Below are 23,950 nucleotides of genomic sequence, written 5' to 3'. Positions count from 1 at the left end.
AGTCTTATAGGGATAGTAATTCACCCAAAAATACAAAAATTTCCTCCATTTACTCACACTCAAGTGATTACAAACCTTAATAAGTTTCCTTTTTCCGTTAAACAAAAAAGAAGATATTTTGAAGAATGCTGGAAACCGGTAATCATTATCTTCCATAGTAGGAAAATCCAGCCTGATTGTAACTATTTTACATGTCTGGTGTATATGTGCAAATCCAATGCAAGTGTGGGTTAAAGTGCCAAAGAGATGGAAGAGTGTGTTTTCTACAGGTGGTTTGTCAAGCCCACTCACCTGTGTGAGGCACACTCAGAATCACATTATGTTCATCATGTTTTGAATTTGCCATGTGGTGTGGTGGGGGAGAGAAGAGGTGGTCCTGGTATTTCATTAGCATGATTATGTATGATTTTTAAAGAGACAACAAACCTCAACCCTAACCCTACCTCTCACTGTAGATTAAATTGTACTAAAATGCACAAGTAAGATCTTACATATTCATACAAATCAGCCACTAAATCAAACAGTTATAAATTGCCTTGAGATAGCATTGGAAGATCACATAAAATGGAAGCCATTGGTTACAGGTTACCAACTTTCTTCAAAATATCTTCTTTTGTGTTTAACAGAATAAAGAACAATGTAAACAATATCAATGACTAAAGTCTTTTCTGTTCATTTTCCATCATTTACTCACCCTTGCCTTATTTTAAACCTTTATGAGCTTCTTTATTCTGTTGAGCACAAAAGAAGAATATTAGAAGAATGCTGAAAACCTGTAACCATTGACTTTCATAGTATTTTTTCCTACTATGGAAGTCAATAGTTACAGGTTTCCAGCTTACTTCAAAATATCTTCTTTTGTGTTCAACAGAATAAGAGTGAGTGAGTGAGTAAACGATGACATGATTTCATTTTTGGGTGAACTGTCCCTTTAAGTCTGAATGATGTCTGAATGAGTGAATCCCATTGGTTAGCAGGGTTACATGCAGCAGTGTGCTGTACCTGCAGGCAGAAGGAGTCTCACAGACTCACTGCTTTACTCTCCGCAGACTCGCACATTTGACTATCTGAGCACCTCCTCTCTTCACATCCACAACATCCGGCTACGCAGAGGCGAGAGAGCCGTCCAGAATGACAGAGAAATGAGGGAATGATGGAAACAAAGAGCAACGGGACAGATGAACAGGGCAGAGTGAAACAATCAGGTGAAGGGTTAACAGAAACCAAGTTAAAAATGAGCAGAACGTGCAAAAAAACACACAAAACATGGAGGAGAGATGCAGTTTAGGGGAAAATAAGTGGGATTTGATAAAGAGAGAAAAGCAGACAGCATCAGAAAAGTACAGGCACATACATAGTCTGGGCAAAGAGACAAGTTTAATCAAAGTCAAGCAAATACAGGGAAACTGGACATCAACCATATACAACGCACATCAAATGAAGTTATCAATGAGGGTTAACTGGGACGCCCATAAAGAGAATCACATATGAACCAAACCTCCTCTGTACATATGCTTTCTGACAGAATCTCATTTGTATAAGTCACAGGCAGCATATTTTTGTTCAGAACAGAAAATAAATGTACTGTATACCAACACTGTAAAAAGGCGATTAGTTATTTTAATAATTTTAGGGTAATGGGTTTACTTACTCTTTTTAAATCAATTAATAGGTTTAAAAGCAACAGGTTCACTTACCTATTTTTAAAAGTAAAGTGAACTAATCACTTCAAAGCCAACTAATCGCTTTAAAGTCAACTAATCGCTTTAAAAGCATCAGGTTCACTCACTTTTCTAAAGTAAAGTCAACTAATCGCTTTAAAAGCAACAAGTTCACTCACTTTTCTAAAGTAAAGTCAACTAATCGCTTTAAAAACAACAGGTTCACTCACTTTTCTAAGGTAAAGTCAACTAATCGCTTTAAAAACAAAAGGTTCACTCACTTTTCTAAAGTAAAGTCAACTAATCGCTTTAAAAACAACAGGTTCACTCACTTTTCTAAGGTAAAGTCAACTAATCGCTTTAAAAGCAACAAGTTCACTCACTTTTCTGATGCAAAGTCAACTAATCACTTTAAAAGCAACAAGTTCACTCACTTTTCTAAAGTCAACTAATCACTTTAAAAGCAACAAGTTCACTCACTTTTCTGATGTAAAGTCAACTAATCGCTTTAAAAGCAACAGGTTCACTCACTTTTCTAAGGTAAAGTCAACTAATCACTTTAAAAGCAACAGGTTCACTCACTTTTCTAAAGTAAAGTCAACTAATCACTTTAAAAGCAACAGGTTCACTCACTTTTCTAAAGTAAAGTCAACTAATCGCTTTAAAAGCAACAGGTTCACTCACTTTTCTAAAGTAAAGTCAACTAATCGCTTTAAAAGCAACAAGTTCACTCACTTTTCTGATGTAAAGTCAACTAATCGCTTTAAAAGCAACAGGTTCACTCACTTTTCTAAGGTAAAGTCAACTAATCACTTTAAAAGCAACAGGTTCACTCACTTTTCTAAAGTAAAGTCAACTAATCACTTTAAAAGCAACAGGTTCACTCACTTTTCTAAAGTAAAGTCAACTAATCACTTTAAAAGCAACAAGTTCACTCACTTTTCTAAAGTCAACTAATCACTTTAAAAGCAACAAGTTCACTCACTTTTCTGATGTAAAGTCAACTAATCACTTTAAAAGCAACAGGTTCACTCACTTTTCTAAAGTAAAGTCAACTAATCGCTTTAAAAGCAACAAGTTCACTCACTTTTCTAAAGTCAACTAATCGCTTTAAAAGCAACAAGTTCACTCACTTTTCTAAAGTCAACTAATCGCTTTAAAAGCAACAGGTTCACTCACTTTTCTAAAGTAAAGTCAACTAATCACTTTAAAAGCAACAAGTTCACTCACTTTTCTAAAGTCAACTAATCGCTTTTAAAGCAACAGGTTCACTCACTTTTCTAAGGTAAAGTCAACTAATCACTTTAAAAGCAACAAGTTCACTCACTTTTCTAAAGTAAAGTCAACTAATCGCTTTAAAAGCAACAGGTTCACTCACATTTCTAAAGTAAAGTCAACTAATCGCTTTAAAAGCAACAGGTTCACTCACTTTTCTGATGTAAAGTCAACTAATCGCTTTAAAAGCAACAAGTTCACTCACTTTTTTAAAGTAGTCAACTAATCGCTTTCAAAGCGATAAGTCTACTCAATGCTTTAAAAGTAGTCAACTAATCGCCTTCAAAGCAATGGGTTTACGCACCTTATAGAAGCAAAGCCAACTAATCGTCCAAGCCAACTAATCGCCCCAAAGTCAACAGGTTCACTCACTTTTCTAAAGTCAATTAATCGCTTTAAAAGCAACAAGTTCACTCACTTTTCTAAAGTCAACTAATTGCTTTTAAAGCAACAGGTTCACTCACTTTTCTAAGGTAAAGTCAACTAATCACTTTAAAAGCAACAAGTTCACTCACTTTTCTAAAGTAAAGTCAACTAATCGCTTTAAAAGCAACAAGTTCACTCACTTTTCTAAAGTCAACTAATCGCTTTAAAAACAACAGGTTCACTCACTTTTCTGATGTAAAGTCAACTAATCACATTAAAAGCAACAAGTTCACTCACTTTTCTAAAGTCAACTAATCGCTTTAAAAGCAACAAGTTCACTCACTTTTTTAAAGTAAAGTCAACTAATCACTTTAAAAGCAACAGGTTCACTCACTTTTCTAAAGTAAAGTCAACTAATCGCTTTAAAAGCAACAAGTTCACTCACTTTTCTAAAGTCAACTAATCGCTTTAAAAGCAACAAGTTCACTCACTTTTCTAAAGTCAACTAATCGCTTTAAAAGCAACAGGTTCACTCACTTTTCTAAAGTAAAGTCAACTAATCACTTTAAAAGCAACAAGTTCACTCACTTTTCTAAAGTCAACTAATCGCTTTTAAAGCAACAGGTTCACTCACTTTTCTAAGGTAAAGTCAACTAATCACTTTAAAAGCAACAAGTTCACTCACTTTTCTAAAGTAAAGTCAACTAATCGCTTTAAAAGCAACAGGTTCACTCACATTTCTAAAGTAAAGTCAACTAATCGCTTTAAAAGCAACAGGTTCACTCACTTTTCTGATGTAAAGTCAACTAATCGCTTTAAAAGCAACAAGTTCACTCACTTTTTTAAAGTAGTCAACTAATCGCTTTCAAAGCGATAAGTCTACTCAATGCTTTAAAAGTAGTCAACTAATCGCCTTCAAAGCAATGGGTTTACGCACCTTATAGAAGCAAAGCCAACTAATCGTCCAAGCCAACTAATCGCCCCAAAGTCAACAGGTTCACTCACTTTTCTAAAGTCAATTAATCGCTTTAAAAGCAACAAGTTCACTCACTTTTCTAAAGTCAACTAATTGCTTTTAAAGCAACAGGTTCACTCACTTTTCTAAGGTAAAGTCAACTAATCACTTTAAAAGCAACAAGTTCACTCACTTTTCTAAAGTAAAGTCAACTAATCGCTTTAAAAGCAACAGGTTCACTCACTTTTCTGATGTAAAGTCAACTAATCACATTAAAAGCAACAAGTTCACTCACTTTTCTAAAGTCAACTAATCGCTTTAAAAGCAACAAGTTCACTCACTTTTTTAAAGTAGTCAACTAATCGCTTTCAAAGCGATAAGTCTACTCAATGCTTTAAAAGTAGTCAACTAATCGCCTTCAAAGCAATGGGTTTACGCACCTTATAGAAGCAAAGCCAACTAATCGTCCAAGCCAACTAATCGCCCCAAAGTCAACTTAACGCCCCAAGTTCAACTAATCACTTTAAAAGCAACAAGTTTACTCACCTTTTTAGTCAACTAATAATTTTAAATGCAATGGGTTTACTCATATTTTTGAGTAAAGTCAACTAACTGCCTGAAAAGCAATGGATTTACTCATCTTATAGAAGCAAAGTCATTAATTGCTCCAAAGTTAACTAATCGTTTTAAAGGCAACAAATCGCTTTAAAAGCAATGAGCTTACTCACTCTTTTAAGTAAAGTCAACTAATTGCATTAAAAGCAACAGGTCTAATTACTCTTTTAAGTAAAGTCAACTAACTGCTTTAAAAGCATCAGGTCCACTCCTAATAGTAAAGTAAAAAAATAGTAAACTAACTAATCGCTCCAAAGGCAACTAATCGCTTCAAAGTCAACTAATCGCTTCAAAGTCAACTAATCGGTTTAAAAGCATCTGGTCCACCCAAAAAAGATTAATAATAATTTAAAAAAGCAAACTCAACTATTGGCTTTAAAAGCAACTGGTTTACTCAGTTTAAAGTCAACTAATCGCATTTAAAGCATCAGATTCGTCACAAAAAAATCGCTTCAAAGCCAACTAATCACCATAAAAGCAACAAGTTTACTTACCTCTTTAAAGTCCACTAATCGCTTCAAAGCCAACTAATTGCTTTAAAGTCAACTAATTGCTTTAAAAAAAAGCGAAAGGTTACCCGCTTTTTAAATTACTGTAGAGATAATATGGAAATTGTAGTATGAGTAGCATGGAAGCATTTGAACAGTCATATATGACTCTAGAAACTACTTTAGGCCTCCAAAATAAAGTTATTTGGCATTTTTTCCCTTAAATAACACACAACATCATTACTCCTGGTTCTGACTGATTCCTCTTTTTGGAAAAGAAATAAAATCAGGACATGAAAAAATGCCTGAGAGAAAGTGTAATGAAATTAAGCACTAACTCCAATTACACAATGATTATTTTTTAAATTTCATAAATTTTTCTTAATATTTATAATTGAGTCTCTAAAAATGCAGAGCATATTTATTTTCCTCTGACCCTCTGACACTTGCCCAATATTTTCACTCTCAAATCTTTCCAACCAAATGCCATTTTCCTCAATAAACTGGTGAATTCTTGCGACACATTCTTGCAGATACATTATAATCTTCAGTCTCATGTAGATCACATGTATAGACTGGATCTTCTACAAGATCTATAATGCAAGACAAAAAAACACGGTGTAACACTTTACAAAAAGGCCTCCGCTGATAACATTAATTACAAACCAACATGTACTAACAGTGAGCGTTATTAGTTATCTGATAATCTAACTGGGCATTTAAAGGTGCTGTATGTACGTTTTTAAACCTTCTAAAGCATAAAAATACAATAATATGTTAGCAGATATTTAAGAAACATGCTAAGTGAACATTCGGTAACACTATTTTGATGGTCTGTTTGAGTGTTAGTAGACTGTCTGCTTAATATCTGTTGATATACTTCTTCATCAGACATTTAACTGACTATAAGAAACTTTGCAAGTACATGTCAACTTACACTAACCCAAACCCTAACCTAATAGTCAACTTATAATCTAACGAGAATTAGTTGACATGTAGATGCAATGTAACTTACATTTAAAAAACGGACCATCAAAATAAAGTGTGACGGAACTTTCTTGTTTATCTGAAAAACAATGCTGAAGTCCGATATTCTGCTTTGAAAATGTGAGTTATGTGCCGGACCGGCTGTCTTTGTTTTGGTTCTTTTAACCTGCCCACTGACACTTTAGCCAATTATATTTCAGAGTATGCATCCGTGACCGAAATGCGACCTCTGGTGGACAGTAGCAGAATCTGAAATGAGACGCAGATTCAGAGTTCCACGTAGGGTTTTTAATTGGCAAATAATATAAATATTACAAACATAAACATTAGATGAGCAGGTTACATTGTAATCCCATGTGCTAAAATCATGATACGTGAGGAGATTTGCAGTAAAAAGCTATTTGGCTGCACCAGACAACACACGACAGAAATTTAAATACAGCCATTCAGAAGGACAGAATAGTGCACTTACAGCACTCCAACGAAATAGTAAGGTTTATAATCTAATTAATACATATTCAACCTCTTTAACATTATTAAATGTAGATGCTAAATCATTACGTGTTGGTTTTAAATCTAAAGTCCTAAAGTTGAATTTCAAACGGTTTATCTTTTTTTCAAGATCTGAGGTGAACTATCTGCTGCTGCTTTCTGTATATGGCAATAAATGTCATGTAAAATGACATCCAAACACACATTGTTAGTATTTAACAATGAAAAAAGCACCTGAGGTAACCTGAGGTAAACATTGTCAGTTTATACTTTTGCTCAGCTGCAAAAAATAAAAGCCGTTTCTAATATATCAATTTGAGGTGTTGGTTAGAACAAAAACTTATTTTAAACTGGAGAATATTCCTTCTATCATGTGCCGTTGCTTTAATTTAAAACACGACTTGAATCAACCTTAAATCAGCCTTTAGGCTCGATCATCAGTCAGGTACACTCCTGTTGGTCCTCAATCTGGTAACCTGCGCTTGAGTTTGTTTTAATCCAGGAATGCAATACCTAGTTCAACCACTGGGTGTCAAACTTACATTCTGCACCTTTAAATCAAATTTTAGTTTAAAGTTAAAAAAATACTATAGTAAAATACTGCAGTGTTTTAAACAAGTTTATCCTGTATATATTGAAGTGTTTACAACTCTTTGTTAATGAATGCTACCCCTGCTAAAAAAACGGCTTAAACCAGCCAAAGCTGGTTGGCTGGTTTTAGCTGGTTGATCAGCCTGGTTTTAGAGGGGTTTTGGCCATTTCCAGGCTGGTGTTCGGCCATTTCCAGCCTGGTCTTAGCTGGTTAGGCTGGAAAATGACCAGCTAAAGCCACCTTGACCAGCCTGGTTTAAGCTGGATATAGCTGGTTTTGGCTGGGCTCCCAGCCTGGTTAGGCTGGTCAAGCTGGTTTTAGCTGGTCATCACACAGTAGTATTTACTATGGTGAACTGTAAAAAATACTGTAGAATACTTTAGTCTTTACTATGGTAAACTGTGGTGCATTTTAGTATAATATACCCTACAGTTGTAGAAAACTACAGTATTGAGAAATTTGTTTATATTACTATAGTTGTCGTGTTACCATAGCAACCGTATAATAACCACAACAGATAACCTCAAGAACTTTTCTACAGTATAGTTCTGTAGTATTTACTATAAATTACTAGAGTTGTTATTTTTTATATGGTGACTTTCGGCACTAAGTGCCCTCCATAGCTGCATGCAAAACAAAAACAAATCACACTGGATTTTTTAAATGCTTTAGTTTATTCTTAGTCGTGTTTACATATGAAACCTTAGTGTAAAGTGTCACCAAACATGCTTTGTGTTTACATTTTTGCCGTTTCCCTGATCTACTTAACTTTCGGTAACACTTTACAAGCGAATAATGATGTACTAATAGGTAAATTAAACATTACTTAATCATGAACTAATGATGAGTTAAGGCATACGCTAATCAAGAACTAACTTTAACATCAGTCACATGAGTTCATGTGTGAATAATGGCTACCTTAATTACCTGTTAGTACATTTTTGGGTAACACTTTATATTAAGTCACAGTTCACGCTGTTAACAAACCATTAACTAAGACTATAACCTCCGTAAACTAGCAATTAGCAGCTTATTAATAGTTAGTAAGGTAGAAGTTGGGTTAGGTATCGGGTAGGATTATGTATGTGGAATAAGATCATACTTTATAACTACTAATAAACAGTTAATATCTTAATAAGAGGGAGGTAATAAACCAATATTTAATAGCATGAATTGTGACTTAATCTAAAGTCTTACCCCTGTTTATTAATAAATGTATTAGTTAACACTTTAGTTTAAGCTGAATGTAACCAACACGAACTCATGACTTGTTAATGTATGTTATGACTTTACTTGAAGGGGTACATTAGCATTAACTCATTCTTAACTACTCATGAACTTCTGTCTATTGACTTTCAATGTAAACATGCACTAGAAGTATGTGCATAACTGTTATGTTTAAACACAGGAGTTCGTGAGTAGTTAAGAATGAGATAAGGAAAATGTTCCCCTTCAAGTAAAGTCATGAAGATACATTACCAGTTCATATTAGTTACATTAAGCTAAAACTAAAGTGTTAATTTATGCATTCATTAGCAAACATATACTAACAGGTAATTAGGGTTGCACATGAACACATCGTGTTGTAGTTAAAGTTAGCTCTTGAGTAGCGCATGCCTCAAAAGCTGTTTTATACTTCTGCGTCGAGTGATCGGCATGACCCACAGCGCCTGCCTTGCACGTAGTTGCATTGAAGCTGCCTTTCCACCGCACACCACATTCAGACATGACTGTCGCAATACGCCCCCTTGTGGCTGTTGCACAGAATTTTCAGGTTTGTCGTGCGCCATGGGAGAGAAGCTGATTTTTGCGGTGTCCGAAATAAAGGAGAGCAAAAGCAAGAGCCTTTATTCTCTGTGCGTTCACCATGGTTGAATGAATGAATGAATACTAGAAACTCATCATAGACTGCTAAAAATTTGGAGGGAATGTGGAGACATTACATTTTTTAAAACTCATTTATGAATAGAAATGTTTTTTAGTATAGACTTTTTTTACTAATTAAAAAAATAACGAAAAAAAAAATACTATTCTCATCTCGCGTGAAAGGACCTGCTTCAACAACACTGGAATACATCCAACACAAATTGTTGTAGGAATTAACTAGATTCTCCTCGCAAGGCGCCGCAGTCGTGTAAATATGCGATCTTGTTTCTCCCAGAACTATAGCAGATTTTCCTCTGATGACTCCTCTAACTGAAGGTTTAATACCTCAGTAGGCTACTCTGGCACTTCATCCATTATTTTGGGCGTCTCATCTTCCCATTCTGCAAAGCCTACTCACTGCTTTTTCGCTGGTTCACAGCCATGTCCCGCTACATCCACCCGTAATTAATCATAATGTATTTTTTTACTACCCGACCCGCTCGACCTGCGGATTATTTGGAGCGCCCGCGGATATAACCAGCATCCGCGCATCACTATCGTATACAGTGGAAAGGCGGCTTTATATTCTGCGTGCTGTTTCTGTTGCTCTGCAATAACACTTCTGAAACGCTAGCTGGCAGTAGATGTTTATGTTCCTCTGTGTTGAGTTGTTTGCGGGTGTTTTGTTTTTTCTGAACGCTACCTTAATGTACAGGTAGCTAAAACTCGCTCATTTCAGAGGCGGGAACTGGTGGACGTGCAACAACTTTAATCATGAGGTAAACCCAAAAGAACAGGTTCCACCTGGAGCTCCTTTATGAGACTCCACAATTGTAAACAATCACTCTATCGGGCTCACGGCTCTCAGCCCTGCCCACACTCGCCCACACTCACAGTTACCAAGCCAACCAATCACAGAGCTTGCGGTACGTGTCGTTGCGAAGTGTGGCTACATTTTTTAAGAGGTGCGCATCAGCGTCGGCGTCAAGACTGGTTTTTACTTCTGCGTCAAGTGATCGGCGTGACCCACGCCACCGTAGTCGTGCATTTATACTTTTGCGTGCTGTTTGTGTTGCTCGGCAATAACACTAGCTGGCAGTAGGTTTTTATGTTTCTCTGTGTCGAGTTTCTTCGAGGGTGTTTTTGTTTTTTTCTGAACGCTACAAGTATCTCAAACTCGCTTATTCAGAGTTGGGAATCGACAGACGTGCAACAGCTTTAATCGTAAGATAAACACAAAACAACAGTCTCCCTCTGGAGCTCCTGGACTTGACACTTGTAAACACTCGCTCCATCAGGCTCGTGGCTCTCACTACCCATGCTCATCACAGATACCAAGCTGACCAATCACAGAGCTTGTGCTATGCGTCATTGCGACGTATAGTTACAGTTTTTGAGAGGTGCGCATCAGCGTCAGCGCATCATCGTCAACGTCAGAGTCAGCGCTACCAAGCAGAGCAATCACAGAGCTTGCGATATGCATCACTTACTTAAATTTTTTGAGTGGTGCGCATCAGCGTCAGCGTCGAAGTCAGCTCTACCAAGCCGAGCAATCGAGAGCTTGCGCTACACGTCGTTGCATTTTTTGTGATGCGACTGTGCGAAGGTTTGACGCAGAAGTATCAGCCTTTATACTTCTGCGTCAAGCGCGTACGTATGATTTGGCGCAGCCTTCGCATGGCCGCATCACAAAAAATTTAACTACACGTAGCAGCGATGCGCAGCGCAAGCTCTGTGATTGGTCGGCTTGGTATCGCACACAAGTGTGGGAGGTGCTGAGATCCGCGAGCCCGATGGAGCGAGTGTTTACAAGTGTCGAGTTCCGTGAAGGAGCTCCAGATGCAAACTTTTGTTTTGTGTTTACCTTATGATTAATGTTGTTGCACGTCTGCCACTTCCCACCTCTAAATGAGTGAGTGTTAGTTACTTGTAGCGTTCATAAACACCTACTGCCAGCTAGCGTTTCGGAAGTGTTATTGCAGAGCAACACAAACAGCACGCAGAATTTTAAATGCACGACTATACGCAAGGCAGGAGCCGTGGGTCACACCGATCACTCGACTCAAAAGTATAATCCAGCCTTTAATTAGCCCTTAACTCATCATTAGTACTTAATGAAGTAACGTTTAATTTACATATTAGTACATCATTATTCATGTTGTTATTGTAAAGTGTTACCAAACTTTCACTACATTCAAGCATCTAGCACTTTGCATTTGCCTCGTCAAACCACTTGGTTTTAGTCCTGGTGTAACAAGCCCATCTAACTCAAAAGCCCACCTTGCTGTCACGTCCCAGGACGGCATAGCTCATGAACTGTTCTCCATCAAAGTCAGGCTCACTGACATCCTGCGGCAGACCTTCAATGATCAGCTCCTGACCCCCTTCCTCCCCTTTTCCTCTCCGGACCACTTTCCTCACAATCTACATCAGCCACGTGTACAGATGGATGAGAGTATCGATGGATGAGCAAAGGAGGAGGAGACATGAAAACAGATAATCAGGGTGACAGATGGAAAAAAACAACATGCAAAAAGAATGGTGATTAAAAGTTGCATTTAAAGTCAACATGAAATATCCCAGTGCATCCATTTGACCTATTTTTAATCTTGAGTTAAAGGGATAGTTCACCCAAAAATGACTATTTACTCACTATTTACTCATCCTCATGTGTTTCCTAATATTTAGGAGCTTCTTGCTTCTGTTGGACACTGAAAGAAGATGTTATGCTGAAAACCTGTAACCATTGACTTCCATGGTAGGATAAACAAATACTAAGTTAATCAATGTTTACAGGTTTTTAGCACTCTTCAAAATATCTTCTTTTGTGTTTTTGTGAATAAAGAAAGTCATTAAGGTTTAAAACAAGACCAGGGTGAGTAAATAATGACTGATTTTTTACATTTTGTGTTATCTCTCCCTTTAATAATGATAGATTTCTTTACCATTCACCAACAACATAAAAAAAACTATAGTCATTCATAGTAATATTGTATAGTACTCTCAAAAAATGTAACCCGATGTTGGGTCAATTATGGACAAACCCAGCTGTTGGGTTCTAAAGCATAGATGAATATTATATTTTAAAAATTAACCCACCATTGGATTTGCTCATATTTGATGCAGCGTTGGGTTTCGGCAATCAAGCATTTCTAGTGTATAGCAAAATACTTCAATTAATTTGTTGTGGTAATTCTCGAGTTGCTATGATAAAACAACAAATACACACTACCTGACAAATGTCTTGTCGTATATCCAAGTTTTCAGAACAACAAATAATAACTTGACTTCTAGTTGATTGTTTGGTATTAGAAGTGGCTTATATGAAAGGCAAAGGCCTCTAGATTACGCTTATTTTACCCAAATAAAATATGATCATGCCTTGATATTTAATGATTTCATTAGGACAGTAAGGTCTGACTTTACTTAGACAAAAGTCTTGTCACTGAACAGAAATAATGTCCAGTATAGAATATGTGGTCATGCTGCAGTGGAAACAGAATGAATATTGTGTTACTGACTCCATCATGAGCTTGGAGGACTGCATCCATACATCTCTGCAATGACTCAAATCACTGATTAATAAAGTCATCTGGAATGGCAAAGAAAGCGTTCTTGCAGGACTCCCAGAGTTCATCAAAATTCTTTGGATTCATCTTCAATGCCTCCTCCTTCATCTTACCCCAGACATGCTTAATAATGTTCATTTCAGGTGACTGGGCTGGCCAATCCTGGAGCACCTTGACCTTCTTTGCTTTCAGGAACTTTGATGTGGAGGCTGAAGTATGAGAAGGAGCGCTATCCTGCTGGAGAATTTGCCCTCTCCTGTGGTTTGTAATGTAATGGGCAGCACAAATGTCTTGATACCTCAGGCTGTTGATGTTGCCATCCACCCTGCAGATCTCTCGCACGCCCCCATACTGAATGTAAACCTAAACCATGATTTTTCCTTCACCAAACTTGACTGATATCTGTGAGAATCTTTGGTGCATGTGGGTTCCAGTAGGTCTGCTGCAGTATTTGTGATGATTGGGATGCAGCTCAACAGATGATTCAGCAGAAAAATCCACCTTTTGCCACTTTTCCAAATAATCAACTAGAAGTCAATTGGGATCGACGACATGACTTTTATCAGGTGGTGTAGTTATATTAAAACAAATGACCCAATACTGTAAAATACACCACAGTTTGTGATAGTAAAAACTAAAGTATACTACAGTGTTTATTACAGTTAATCAGTTCAATATAGCTAGTACTACAGTATTCTGTAGCTTACATTAACAAAGATTTGTAAACACTATAATACATACAGTACAACACACAATAGTATGTATTATAATTTACTTTAGTATTTTTTATGGGCATTAAATTACTGTTAAATTTTTAATTCATGTTGACTTTAGGAACGTTTCAAATCTTGGTGAGCTGCCTACTGCCTATGTAGACGCCATTCTGAACTCCATATTGGCTGATTTTGATTGGTTTTAAATCTTTATATGATTTATGTATAATACAGTTTTTAAAAGGAATATTTTCTCACTGTCCTGTAAATTGTAGTGTTTTTTTAAATTAATCATTTTGACATCAAGGTGATTAAATTAACGGTTAATTGTCATTTAGTGAATGTATTCCTTACTTACTTACTTACTCCCAGGGCCATTTATATCGAAGTTGATATTTAGTGTCCGTGTATCTTTTGGTCATTGGATTTTCATTTTAGAAACGGATATTGAAAAATGAAAAACAAGCCGTTTATTGATTTTGGTTTTAAAATTCAAAAACGAATATTGAAATTCAAGGCGTTTTTCTTTTTTATGGTGAAAAACGAAAAAGCTAAATTCAACGATTAGATTTTTCATAAAAAATTTTGAATGACAAAAATAAAATCACCAGAAAACAAAAACTTATAAAGGCTTGTTTTTATATTCCGAAAGCAAATAGGCTGACTCATTCATGGTGACGCAATGCTGCCACACACTGGATATGCTATAGACTATTATTTTTTTCCACTTATTAATGTTATAAAAGTAGCCTAGCTATTTTTTTTTGTGATAACAGGATTTCGTTAAGATATATTTTTATATATATTTAAGATATTATTTCCTCATTAAGACGACATGTTTCTTGTATAGGGGCCGGTTATAGGCTATATATTTATTTTTTGTTTTAAATAGAACAACCTTAATTTTGACGTCACATGCAAGCATTACGTTGCTTTACTGATCACTTTTCTGAAAAGAACGTTTAAATATTGTTAAAACCATAATAATTTCACTAGCCGAACTTTGACCACGAATCATTTCAACTGAATTCATTAATACAGTTGTTCGTTGCACACATTTCAATAAGTCATAGTATTTTAAAATCAAAATGAACAATTAATTTTATCTGAAAGGAAGCATGCTGCACAAACACCCTAATAAGCATCCCATGTCTTTTAAAAATGGACTATATAAGCTTACGGATGAGTTGTGTGTATGCGTCATCACCACGCTACAGTGGGTCTATCCATAATTTCAAATATACATACATATATATATATATACGTTGCTCCATTTAAAATTCTGCTTAGTAAAAAAATAATAATGATAACATACATATTATATATACAATAGTATATATATAACCGGCTTAATAAGGAAAATATGTCTTAACAAAACCCCGTTATCACTAGAAAATATCTTTTATAACATTAATAAGTGGAAAAAAATAATAGCCTATAGCATATCCTGTGTGTGGTAGCATTGCGTCACCGTGAATGAGTCGGCCTATTTGCTTTCGGAATATTAAAAAAAGCCTTTATTCATTTTTGTTTTCTGGTGATTTTATTTTTGTTATTCGAAATTAAAAATGAAAATCAAATCTTTGAATTTTGCTTTTTCGTTTTTCACCATGAAAAAAAAAACGACTTGAATTTATTTTTTATTTTAAAACCAAACTCGAACAAGGGCTCGTTTTTTGTTTTTCAATATCCGTTTCTAAAATGAAAATCCAATGACCAAAAGATACACGGACCATTTAGCCGCACCATGTTGGTGTTTCATAACATCTAATTTTTACGATGTGGGTCGTTAGCCCAACGCTCAACCTGGAGCATTAGGACATACACACATACACACATACACTACGGACAATTTAGTTTACCCAATTCCCCTATAGCGCATGTCTTTGGATTGTGGGGGAAACCGGAGCACCCGGAGGAAACCCACACCTACACGGGGAGAACATGCCAACTCCACACAGAAATGCCAGCTGACCCAGCCGGGACTCAAACCAGCAACCTTCTTGCTGTGAGGTGACATCTCTACCCACTGCGTCATCTATACAAGTGTCACGGTTCTTGTGTTTATGTTTTGTGATTTCCCATGTGCTGTGCTCCATGTTATTTGTTTGTGTCATGTGATCCCTTTGTTCTGTTTTCCCGCTGTGTGTAATTAAGTCATGGCGTTAACTTGTTAACAAAGGTTTGCGTGTTTATATGGTAAATAAATGCATGTTTTGATAATTCCTGCGACCCAGTGCATCTCTTTATAGAGTGAATGCATGACAATAAGATTATATATAATAAGATTTTCTAGCCAGGATGCATTTCAGGGCTGTTTACATACATACAGCAGCACATTAGGATTTGAAACACAGTAACAAACCAAGCAAACCTTCAATACACCACAAAATGTAAACCATTGTAATCATGATTGTGGAGATGGATTTGGCATGTTGATGAGTGGTGAATGACTCAAACAAAAGCAGGATGAGATTGCTGACCTTTTTGGTGACGATGTTGCCATGCTCGTCTGTAAATTGCTCCTCGCTCACTTGCTCTCCTGGAAGATCCTCAGCCTCATCACCCTGGGTGAGATATGACAAAAGCAACTTAAAATGTGATATGGCCCATATGTGTGCTTCACTCGCTTTTGATTTCTCATGCAGATGTCTATGGGGGTAGATTTGTGACAAAATTCTGTGCTCAATAGATTGTTTTGAGCATCCAAAATGCATTTTTGAATGCGTGTTAACACTTCTGTACACAAAATTGTGCATAAAAGTGTGTGCAACAAGCCATTTTGTGCTTAAAACATGATCTTTTGCACACAGATTTGTTAGCACATGTGCAATAAGCCATATTGTGTGCTCAAAACATGATCTTTTGCACACATAATTGTTAGCATGTGCGCAAATAAACCATTTCGTGTGCTTAAAACACGATCTTTTGCACACATAATTGTTAGCATGTGCGCAAATAAACCATTTTGTGTGCTTAAAACATGATCTTTTGCACACAGAAATTGTTAGCATGCGTGCAACAAGCCATTTTGTCCTTAAAACACATCTTTTGCACACAAAATTGTTATCGCGCACTCAACAAGCTATTTTTTGAAATCAAAACTTTTGCGCACAATTGTTAGCATACGCATCAGCCATTTTGTGCTCAAAACTCAGCCATTTTGTGCAAAAAATCTTTAGTGCACAGAAATGTTAACAGGCATGCTACAACACATTTTTCAAGATCAAAACAGGATCTTTTGCGCATAGAATTGTTAACGTGTGTGCAAAAAGCCATTTTGTGCACAGAATTGATAGGTTATGCGCAACAAGCCATTTTGCATGCTTAAAACAGGATATTTTGTGCACAGAATTGTTAACTTGCATGCAAAAAGCCATTTTGCGAGATCAAAACATGATCTTTTGCACACAGAATTTTTAAAGCAGATGCAACAAGCAAAAATAAGCTATTTTGCATGCTTAAAACATGATTTTTGCAGACAGAATTGTGAGCAATTATTAACTAGAATTGTAAATGCATCTGCAATTACCCATTTTTAGAGATCAAAACTTGATCTTTTGCGTTCTAAAGTGTTAGAGAGTGCAAAAAATCCAATTTGAGAGCTCACAACAAACGCACAGAATTGTCACAAATCTAACCCCATAGACATCCTTTGAAAAATATGATCTTGAGCTCTTCTTGGGGAACATTAATGTGATTGCATTAATGTGTACCATATCATTTTATTTTGATGGGATTCTGAGTAAAAATGCTTGCAGTTTACACGCATTTTTAAATGAAACACTGACAAATCACTCATGAAAGTACAAATACATGAGTCAAATACATCACTGTTTACCATATTTCACAGCTGGTTATGTGCATTCATGATGGGTAGAGGTAGAAATGCTGATGCAAAGTTAAAATGATTCAAATGTAAAATATAATCATTATAATGTAAACAATGATTAAATGCATGAGAATGTCAAAACATTTATAAATATCATTCATTTTGCATCCTTTATATTTACTAGAAGTTTACAACACATACAGTAAACTACAGTACAGTACAGTAAAGTACAGTCCACTACAGTAAACTACAGTTTACAACAGTATAGTAAACTACAGTCCAGTAAAGTACCGTTCAGTAGACTACAGTAACTACTGTAAACTAGAGTTCTCTACAGTACAGTAAACTACAGTTTACAACAGTATAGTGAACTACAGTCCAGTAAAGTACAGTCCACTACAGTAACTACTGTAAACTACAGTACAGTAAAGTACAGTCCACTATAGTAAACTAGAGTTCTCTGCAGTACAGTAAACTACAGTACAGTACAGTAAATTACAGCACAGTAAACTACAGTTTACAACAGTATAGTAAACTACAGTCCAGTAAAGTACTGTACAGTAAACTACAGTAACTACTGTAAACTACAGTTCTCTACAGTATAGTAAACTACAGTCCAGTAAAGTACAGTCCACTACAGTAAAGTACAGTCCACTACAGTAAACTAGAGTTCTCTACAGTACAGTAAACTACAGTACAGTAAAGTATAGTACACTACAGAAAACTACAGTTTACAACAGTATAGTAAACTACAGTCCAGTAAAGTACCATACAGTAACTACTGTAAACTACAGTTCTCTATAGTACAGTAAACTACAGTACAGTAAACTAAAGTTCACACCAGTACAGTACAGTACAGTAAACTACAGTCCACTACAGTACAGTCCACTACAGTCCACTACAGTACAGTAAACTACAGTCACAATAGTAAACTACAGTCTGCTACAGTACAGTAAACTACAGTACATTAAACTAGTCACTACTGTAAACTAGTTCTCTACAGTAAAGTACAGTCCGCTACAGCACAGTAAACTGCAGTCCACTACAGTAAACTACAGTTCGCTACAGTACAGTAAACTACAGTACAGTATAGTAAACTAGTGCGCTATAGTACAGTAAACTACAGTACAGTAAAGTACAGTCCGCTACAGTACAGTAAACTGCAGTCCACTACAGTAAACTACAGTTCGCTACAGTATAGTAAACTAGTCCGCTATAGTACAGTAAACTACAGTACAGTACAGTACAGTAAACTACAGTTCACAACAGTACAGTAAACTAGTCACTACAGTAAACTACAGTCTGCTACAGTACATTAAACCACAGGCTGCTACTGTACACTACACTACAGTACGGTAAAGTACAGTCCACTACAGTAAACTACAGTTCATAACAGCACAGTAAACTATAGTAAACTATAGTACAGTAAACCACAGTTCTGTACAGTAAACTACAATCTGCTACAGTACATTAAACTACAGTCCAATACAGCACAGTAAACTACAGTCCACTACAGTACAGTAAACTATAGTACAGTACAGTAAACTACAGTCCAATACAGCACAGTAAACTACAGTCCACTACAGTACAGTAAACTATAGTACAGTACAGTAAACTTGTCCACTACAGTAAACTGCAGCTTACAACAGTACAGCTCACTACAGTACAGTAAAGTACCATACAGTACAGTAAACTACAGTGTGCTACAGTAAACTGCAGTTCACAACAGTACAGTAAACTACAGAAAAGTAAACTACAGTTCACAACAGTACGGTAAACTACAGTAAAGTACACTACAGTAAACTAGTTCACTACAGTCCACTACAGTACAGTAAACTATAGTTATATACTGTAGTTCAGTATAAACTAAAGTCAACAACACTACCGTTCACAAAAACCGCTAGCATTTGCGAACTCAAACGAGGTCAGATGAAACTTGACCCAACCACCGGAGCCTTAGATTTACAGCCTCACACGTTCCACCACAGCTCTTTTTTTATGGTGGAATCTTTCAAGAAATATATACAGTAAATCTCTGACTCCTGCCAGCGGTGGTCAATACCTTTAGTATGACCCTACGGCGCACGACTCGAGTGGTGACGTTTTCCTCCTCGTCCGCCACTCCTTCATTCTCGCCCAGCTCTCGGTCCAGCTGAGTGTGTATGTAGGCCAGCACTGAGCGCACAGAGCTGCTAGCGATATGCAGAACATTCTGGCAGCTGATCACCATGAAGGCCAGCAGAATAAAGCTGAAGAACAGCTCCGTGACCAGAGCCCACATGCTGGAGCCGGTTCAGAAACTCGCTCAAAAACACCAGTGATGTATCCAGAGGGTCAGGGGAGGCTGTTTTCTTCCCTGAGTTTCAGTAGTCCACAGCTTTCATTTAAAGAAAGCAGGCGATTGTTGATCTCAGGCTATATTCCTTCCTCGTTCATTTCTTCATTCAGACGGCTGTGTTGGGAATGTGCTTGGCTTTAGCTTCCTTTTTTGACTCTCTCTCTCTCTTTCAGCCGTCCAAAAACGTCCTCCTTCAATCCAGTGTCTGATTGCACATGTGACCTGTGAGCTCTAAATACCCACAATGTGAGGACAACTCTCTTGTTGTGGCTCTTTACTAGTGAGCGGACGAACAGCTGCTAACATTTTCACACCAGCTGCATGCTTTGGTTTATGTGTAGCATTACAGGGTTAAACTAAACTACAGACACAATAGATAATAACTTTACATTTCTGTTGAAAAGATTAGGGTTGGTATGTAGATTTGGTCATGTAGTACAATTCAAGATAACAGTTGCATGTGCGCAGTCGAAGGCAAAATCGCTAGCTCTCCTGTAAAGTTTTAATCCTTTTTTAATTGTTGTTTGACAGAGCAAATCTGCAAATCTGAAATATTGTTTCTTCTGAAGAAAGTAGTATTTCTTTTAGATTTTACATATATTTTAAAATAAATTAAGGTAAAATATATTAGAATTATATTATTAACTATATTATTTATAGAACAAACCACTGTTGTGCAGTAACTTTCTTAATTAATCTAATTAGCCGATTTCATTCATTCATTTTCCTTGGGCTTCCATTATCCATCAGGGGTCGCCACAGCGGAATGAACTGCCAACTTATCCAGCATATGTTTTTTTACGCAGCGAATGCCCTTCCAGTTGCAACCCAGTACTGGGAAACACCCATACACACTCACATTCACACACACACACCTACACTGCTGCATAAAAGTATCCAAAATACATTTGCAAAGTGCATTTCAATGCATTTTTTTTTATTTGGTGGTGAGCAGCGTACATTTTATTAACTCTACTTCATTTAACTCTGAATAATCCTCATAAACTTTGGCTTATGTTTGTTCCAATGATACAAAAGTCAGCTATTTTCCCTATTTTCAGAGCTAGCAGCAGCATTGTGTGTCTTTGAGTTTATGACCTTACTGTTCATGCTTTCCAGCTCCATATATAATATTCCTGTCCCCCCTTTAGATGACAGAGGCGGACCACATCTATATTTAGACACCAATGTCTACTGTCCATCTAGGGACTGGCTGTACATGTATGTGTGCAACCACAAGATAGTCCCAACAATTGTGCAGACTTCTAATGGAAAAAACCCTGCTTAATACAGTGCTTTCTGTAATTTTGGGCTCGTTATTTTAATAAAGTCACATGTCATTTGGTTTGTTGTTTGGCTTCTATAGCAAAGTTATTTATAAATCTATGCTTTTGAAACTCTTCAATTGACCACAACATCATTGTGTGCACAACATTAACACTAGTCAGAACAATAAGGAACAAATAAGGGTGTAGTGTTTCCAACGACAACTCAACTACAGACTTTTCAAGCAGCTGAATGGGAAATTCCATTAAAATCAGCCCCAGTGAGCTAATGGGAATCTTGTAATCTCAAGATACTCCAATGCTCTATTGGTGGGTTCGACTATGATTTGACTAGGTAAATCCAGATTCAGGAACACCCATGGTTACTATTATAAGTTGTGACTGTCTCAAATTTGATGCACTTAAGCTCAACAGCTCTGGGGTGCATTTCTGAAAACCATTGTGAGCCAACTAAGTTCGCAAGTTCAGTCGTTACAAACATAGTTTGTTGATTTGGCGTTTCCCCATTATGGGGTATATGCTGAAGGATGCTAATAGGACTTTTAACTTGCCAGCAACCTGGGTTAATTGTTTACATTGAACTGTATGCCAATGCAAAATCGGCGCATTTAAGGTCTGTTTTCTTTAAAAATCAGCAATCTCCACTGGCTGAGTGATATCCGATATAAAGGGGGTCTCAGATTGTACAAGAAGCACTACATTAACATTTTCCCCCACCATGTCTTTATAATATAAGCATGTATTTTACACCAGTATATTCAATGGAGCTTCTGCACTAGCCTGCCGATTCTGACAGGCGCGTGCGAGCAAACTGCTTTTTGTCTCGTTTTACGCTTGAGCAGCTAAATGAATGCCAAAGTCTGTTTAACTGATTGTATTTAAATTACATTACAACATTGATGCTGTAAAAGGAACTGTATAAAATGGAAAAAAAACTCACAATAACAGGTCACCGGAGGTTTATCAGTATGGCAAACACACTAGCTTGGCAAATACCATGTTCCAATGAACATTCACAAACTGTCGCAAACGTGTATGCTTGCAACTACACCTCTAGAGCTGGAGTTAGAAGCATAGTTCCTGGCTGTGTTCTATTCACAGTTATCCCCCCTATACCCTATTCTTTTCAGATGTTCCAACATTTAAACTTGGAATGATTAAAAAAACATTAAATGTTTGTAATTTGTTTTGAAAGTATTTTACAGTTCAGTTTTAGCGATCTTCATATTCACAATTGCGTTCCCTTCACAGTTATGTTATTTTGAACGCAGCCGTGGCTCATAGCTGTAGGTGAACTATTGTTTAAAAGTAGAATCTATGTCTTCAAAACAAAAATATATAGCATACGTTAATGGTTTTAATTTATAGGTTATTTATTAAGAAATGTATATGTACTGTAGGCCTATATGACACTGGCCTGTTGGTTAGAACATTTCTGCGGTGGTTTGAATGTGTCAGATTGTACTTAAAAAAATAAAATAAATACACAATGTCCTACTTATTATGATTATTAATAATAATAATAATAATAATAATAATATTAATAATAATAATATTAATAATAATAATAATAATAATAATAATAATAATAATAATAATAATAATTCCCATATAATAATTGTCAACACTGTTTAGAGCGTCATCATGGACGTTTTACGTTATAAGTAACGTGATTCAAATGGTGAGTCTGCAACAAAGCAACTATGGGAAACACTCATCACTGCATCGTTCTGTTCCCAAACAATCCATCATATATGATAGTTCAGCCGCGAGTTATGTCAATGTTTGGGAAACGCACCCCTGACTGACAGTTGTGATATAAATCAAACGTTATTGGCTGTTTTTTGAAAAGGGGGAGGGGCTGTATGCCCCACCCTATCATCATGTTTCAGTTAAGATTACGTCAAACATCTAATAAAAAAAATGCACAGTTTAAAGCACGTCACTGGACATTTAACTTAACACCAAACAAAAGATTCGCAAAATCAGATATGACTGTAAATCCTGATTTGTGAAAGATTTCGCACTTGAGCTCAACAACAAAGTTGCGATACAGTGTAAACCAAACGCTATTGGCTGTTGATAAGGGGGAGGGGCTACTGTATGTCCAGCCCCGTCATCCTGTTTCAGTTAAGATCATGTCAAACATCAAATAAAAAAATGCACGTTTCAAAGAACGTCACTGGACCTTCAACTCAACTAAAACTAAACCAAAGATAAGAAACTTTCCGTACCACAATGTTACCCAACAAACATTCTACATTCCCACTAGCAAACATCAAGTGCTTAGTACAGTATGTGACAATGCAAAAGAAATCTGGTCAAGTAAGACTGAAGTTCTTCTTACCTGTCCTCTCAGATGCATGTCCTCCCACCCGCGCATGTTGGTTGTTCTGTGCGGGAAGCCGAGTCCTTTCTCAAAGGGCTGAGTCCCCTGATAATGGCTGTGGATGATCTCAGAGTGCCCCATGTCCCGCACCGGCTCAATTAGAGTCTCCTGGCCTAAACAAGACTGCTTGGAGTCACAATCCACTGCGGCTCGCACTGATGACATCATAGACTCGATTGCCTGCCTAGGAAGGGAGCATTGCAGAGATCCCAATCTGTTCTGGGTCGCTTCTGCGGTCGAATGCCAACCAGGAGAGCCCTGATCCTGCAGGTAAGACAGGAACGACCCAGCACTTAACCTGAGAAACGAGAAAGAAAATTAGAGGAGGTAACGACAGCGCCAAAAATTTCCGATTCACAAAAATGTAAACAGCGCCCTCTTCTGTATTTGTCATCAGAAACATGAAACTAAACATACCTTGAGTAAGGTTTCTCATGTTTGGAAAAATTAGGTCAGAGGCACATATTTTAAATGAGCAAATTACAATTACCTACTTGCTGTTGCTTTACATTGGCAAATAAATTTA

General features: G+C 36.7%; 1 protein-coding gene across 1 annotated transcript in view; it reads right to left on the bottom strand.

The window, feature by feature from the left end:
- ank1a (ankyrin 1, erythrocytic a) overlaps nt 1–23,950 on the bottom strand; it is a 316,581-nt gene that overhangs the window by 6,231 nt on the left and 286,400 nt on the right. Inside the window, exons 40-44 of the mRNA XM_056457171.1 lie at nt 23,383–23,722; nt 19,474–19,704; nt 16,063–16,146; nt 11,578–11,721; nt 1,003–1,103 (exon numbers count right to left, since the gene is read on the bottom strand). Of these exons, the coding sequence (XP_056313146.1) occupies nt 1,029–1,103; nt 11,578–11,721; nt 16,063–16,146; nt 19,474–19,704; nt 23,383–23,722 (874 nt within the window). The 3' untranslated portion in view covers nt 1,003–1,028. The remainder of the gene's footprint in view (nt 1–1,002; nt 1,104–11,577; nt 11,722–16,062; nt 16,147–19,473; nt 19,705–23,382; nt 23,723–23,950) is intronic.

Source organism: Danio aesculapii, chromosome 5 (assembly GCF_903798145.1).
Source record: "Danio aesculapii chromosome 5, fDanAes4.1, whole genome shotgun sequence".
NCBI lineage: Eukaryota > Metazoa > Chordata > Actinopteri > Cypriniformes > Danionidae > Danio > Danio aesculapii.
The sequence above is the reverse complement of the archived record's forward strand: the minus strand, read 5'-3'. Positions and strand labels throughout refer to the sequence as shown.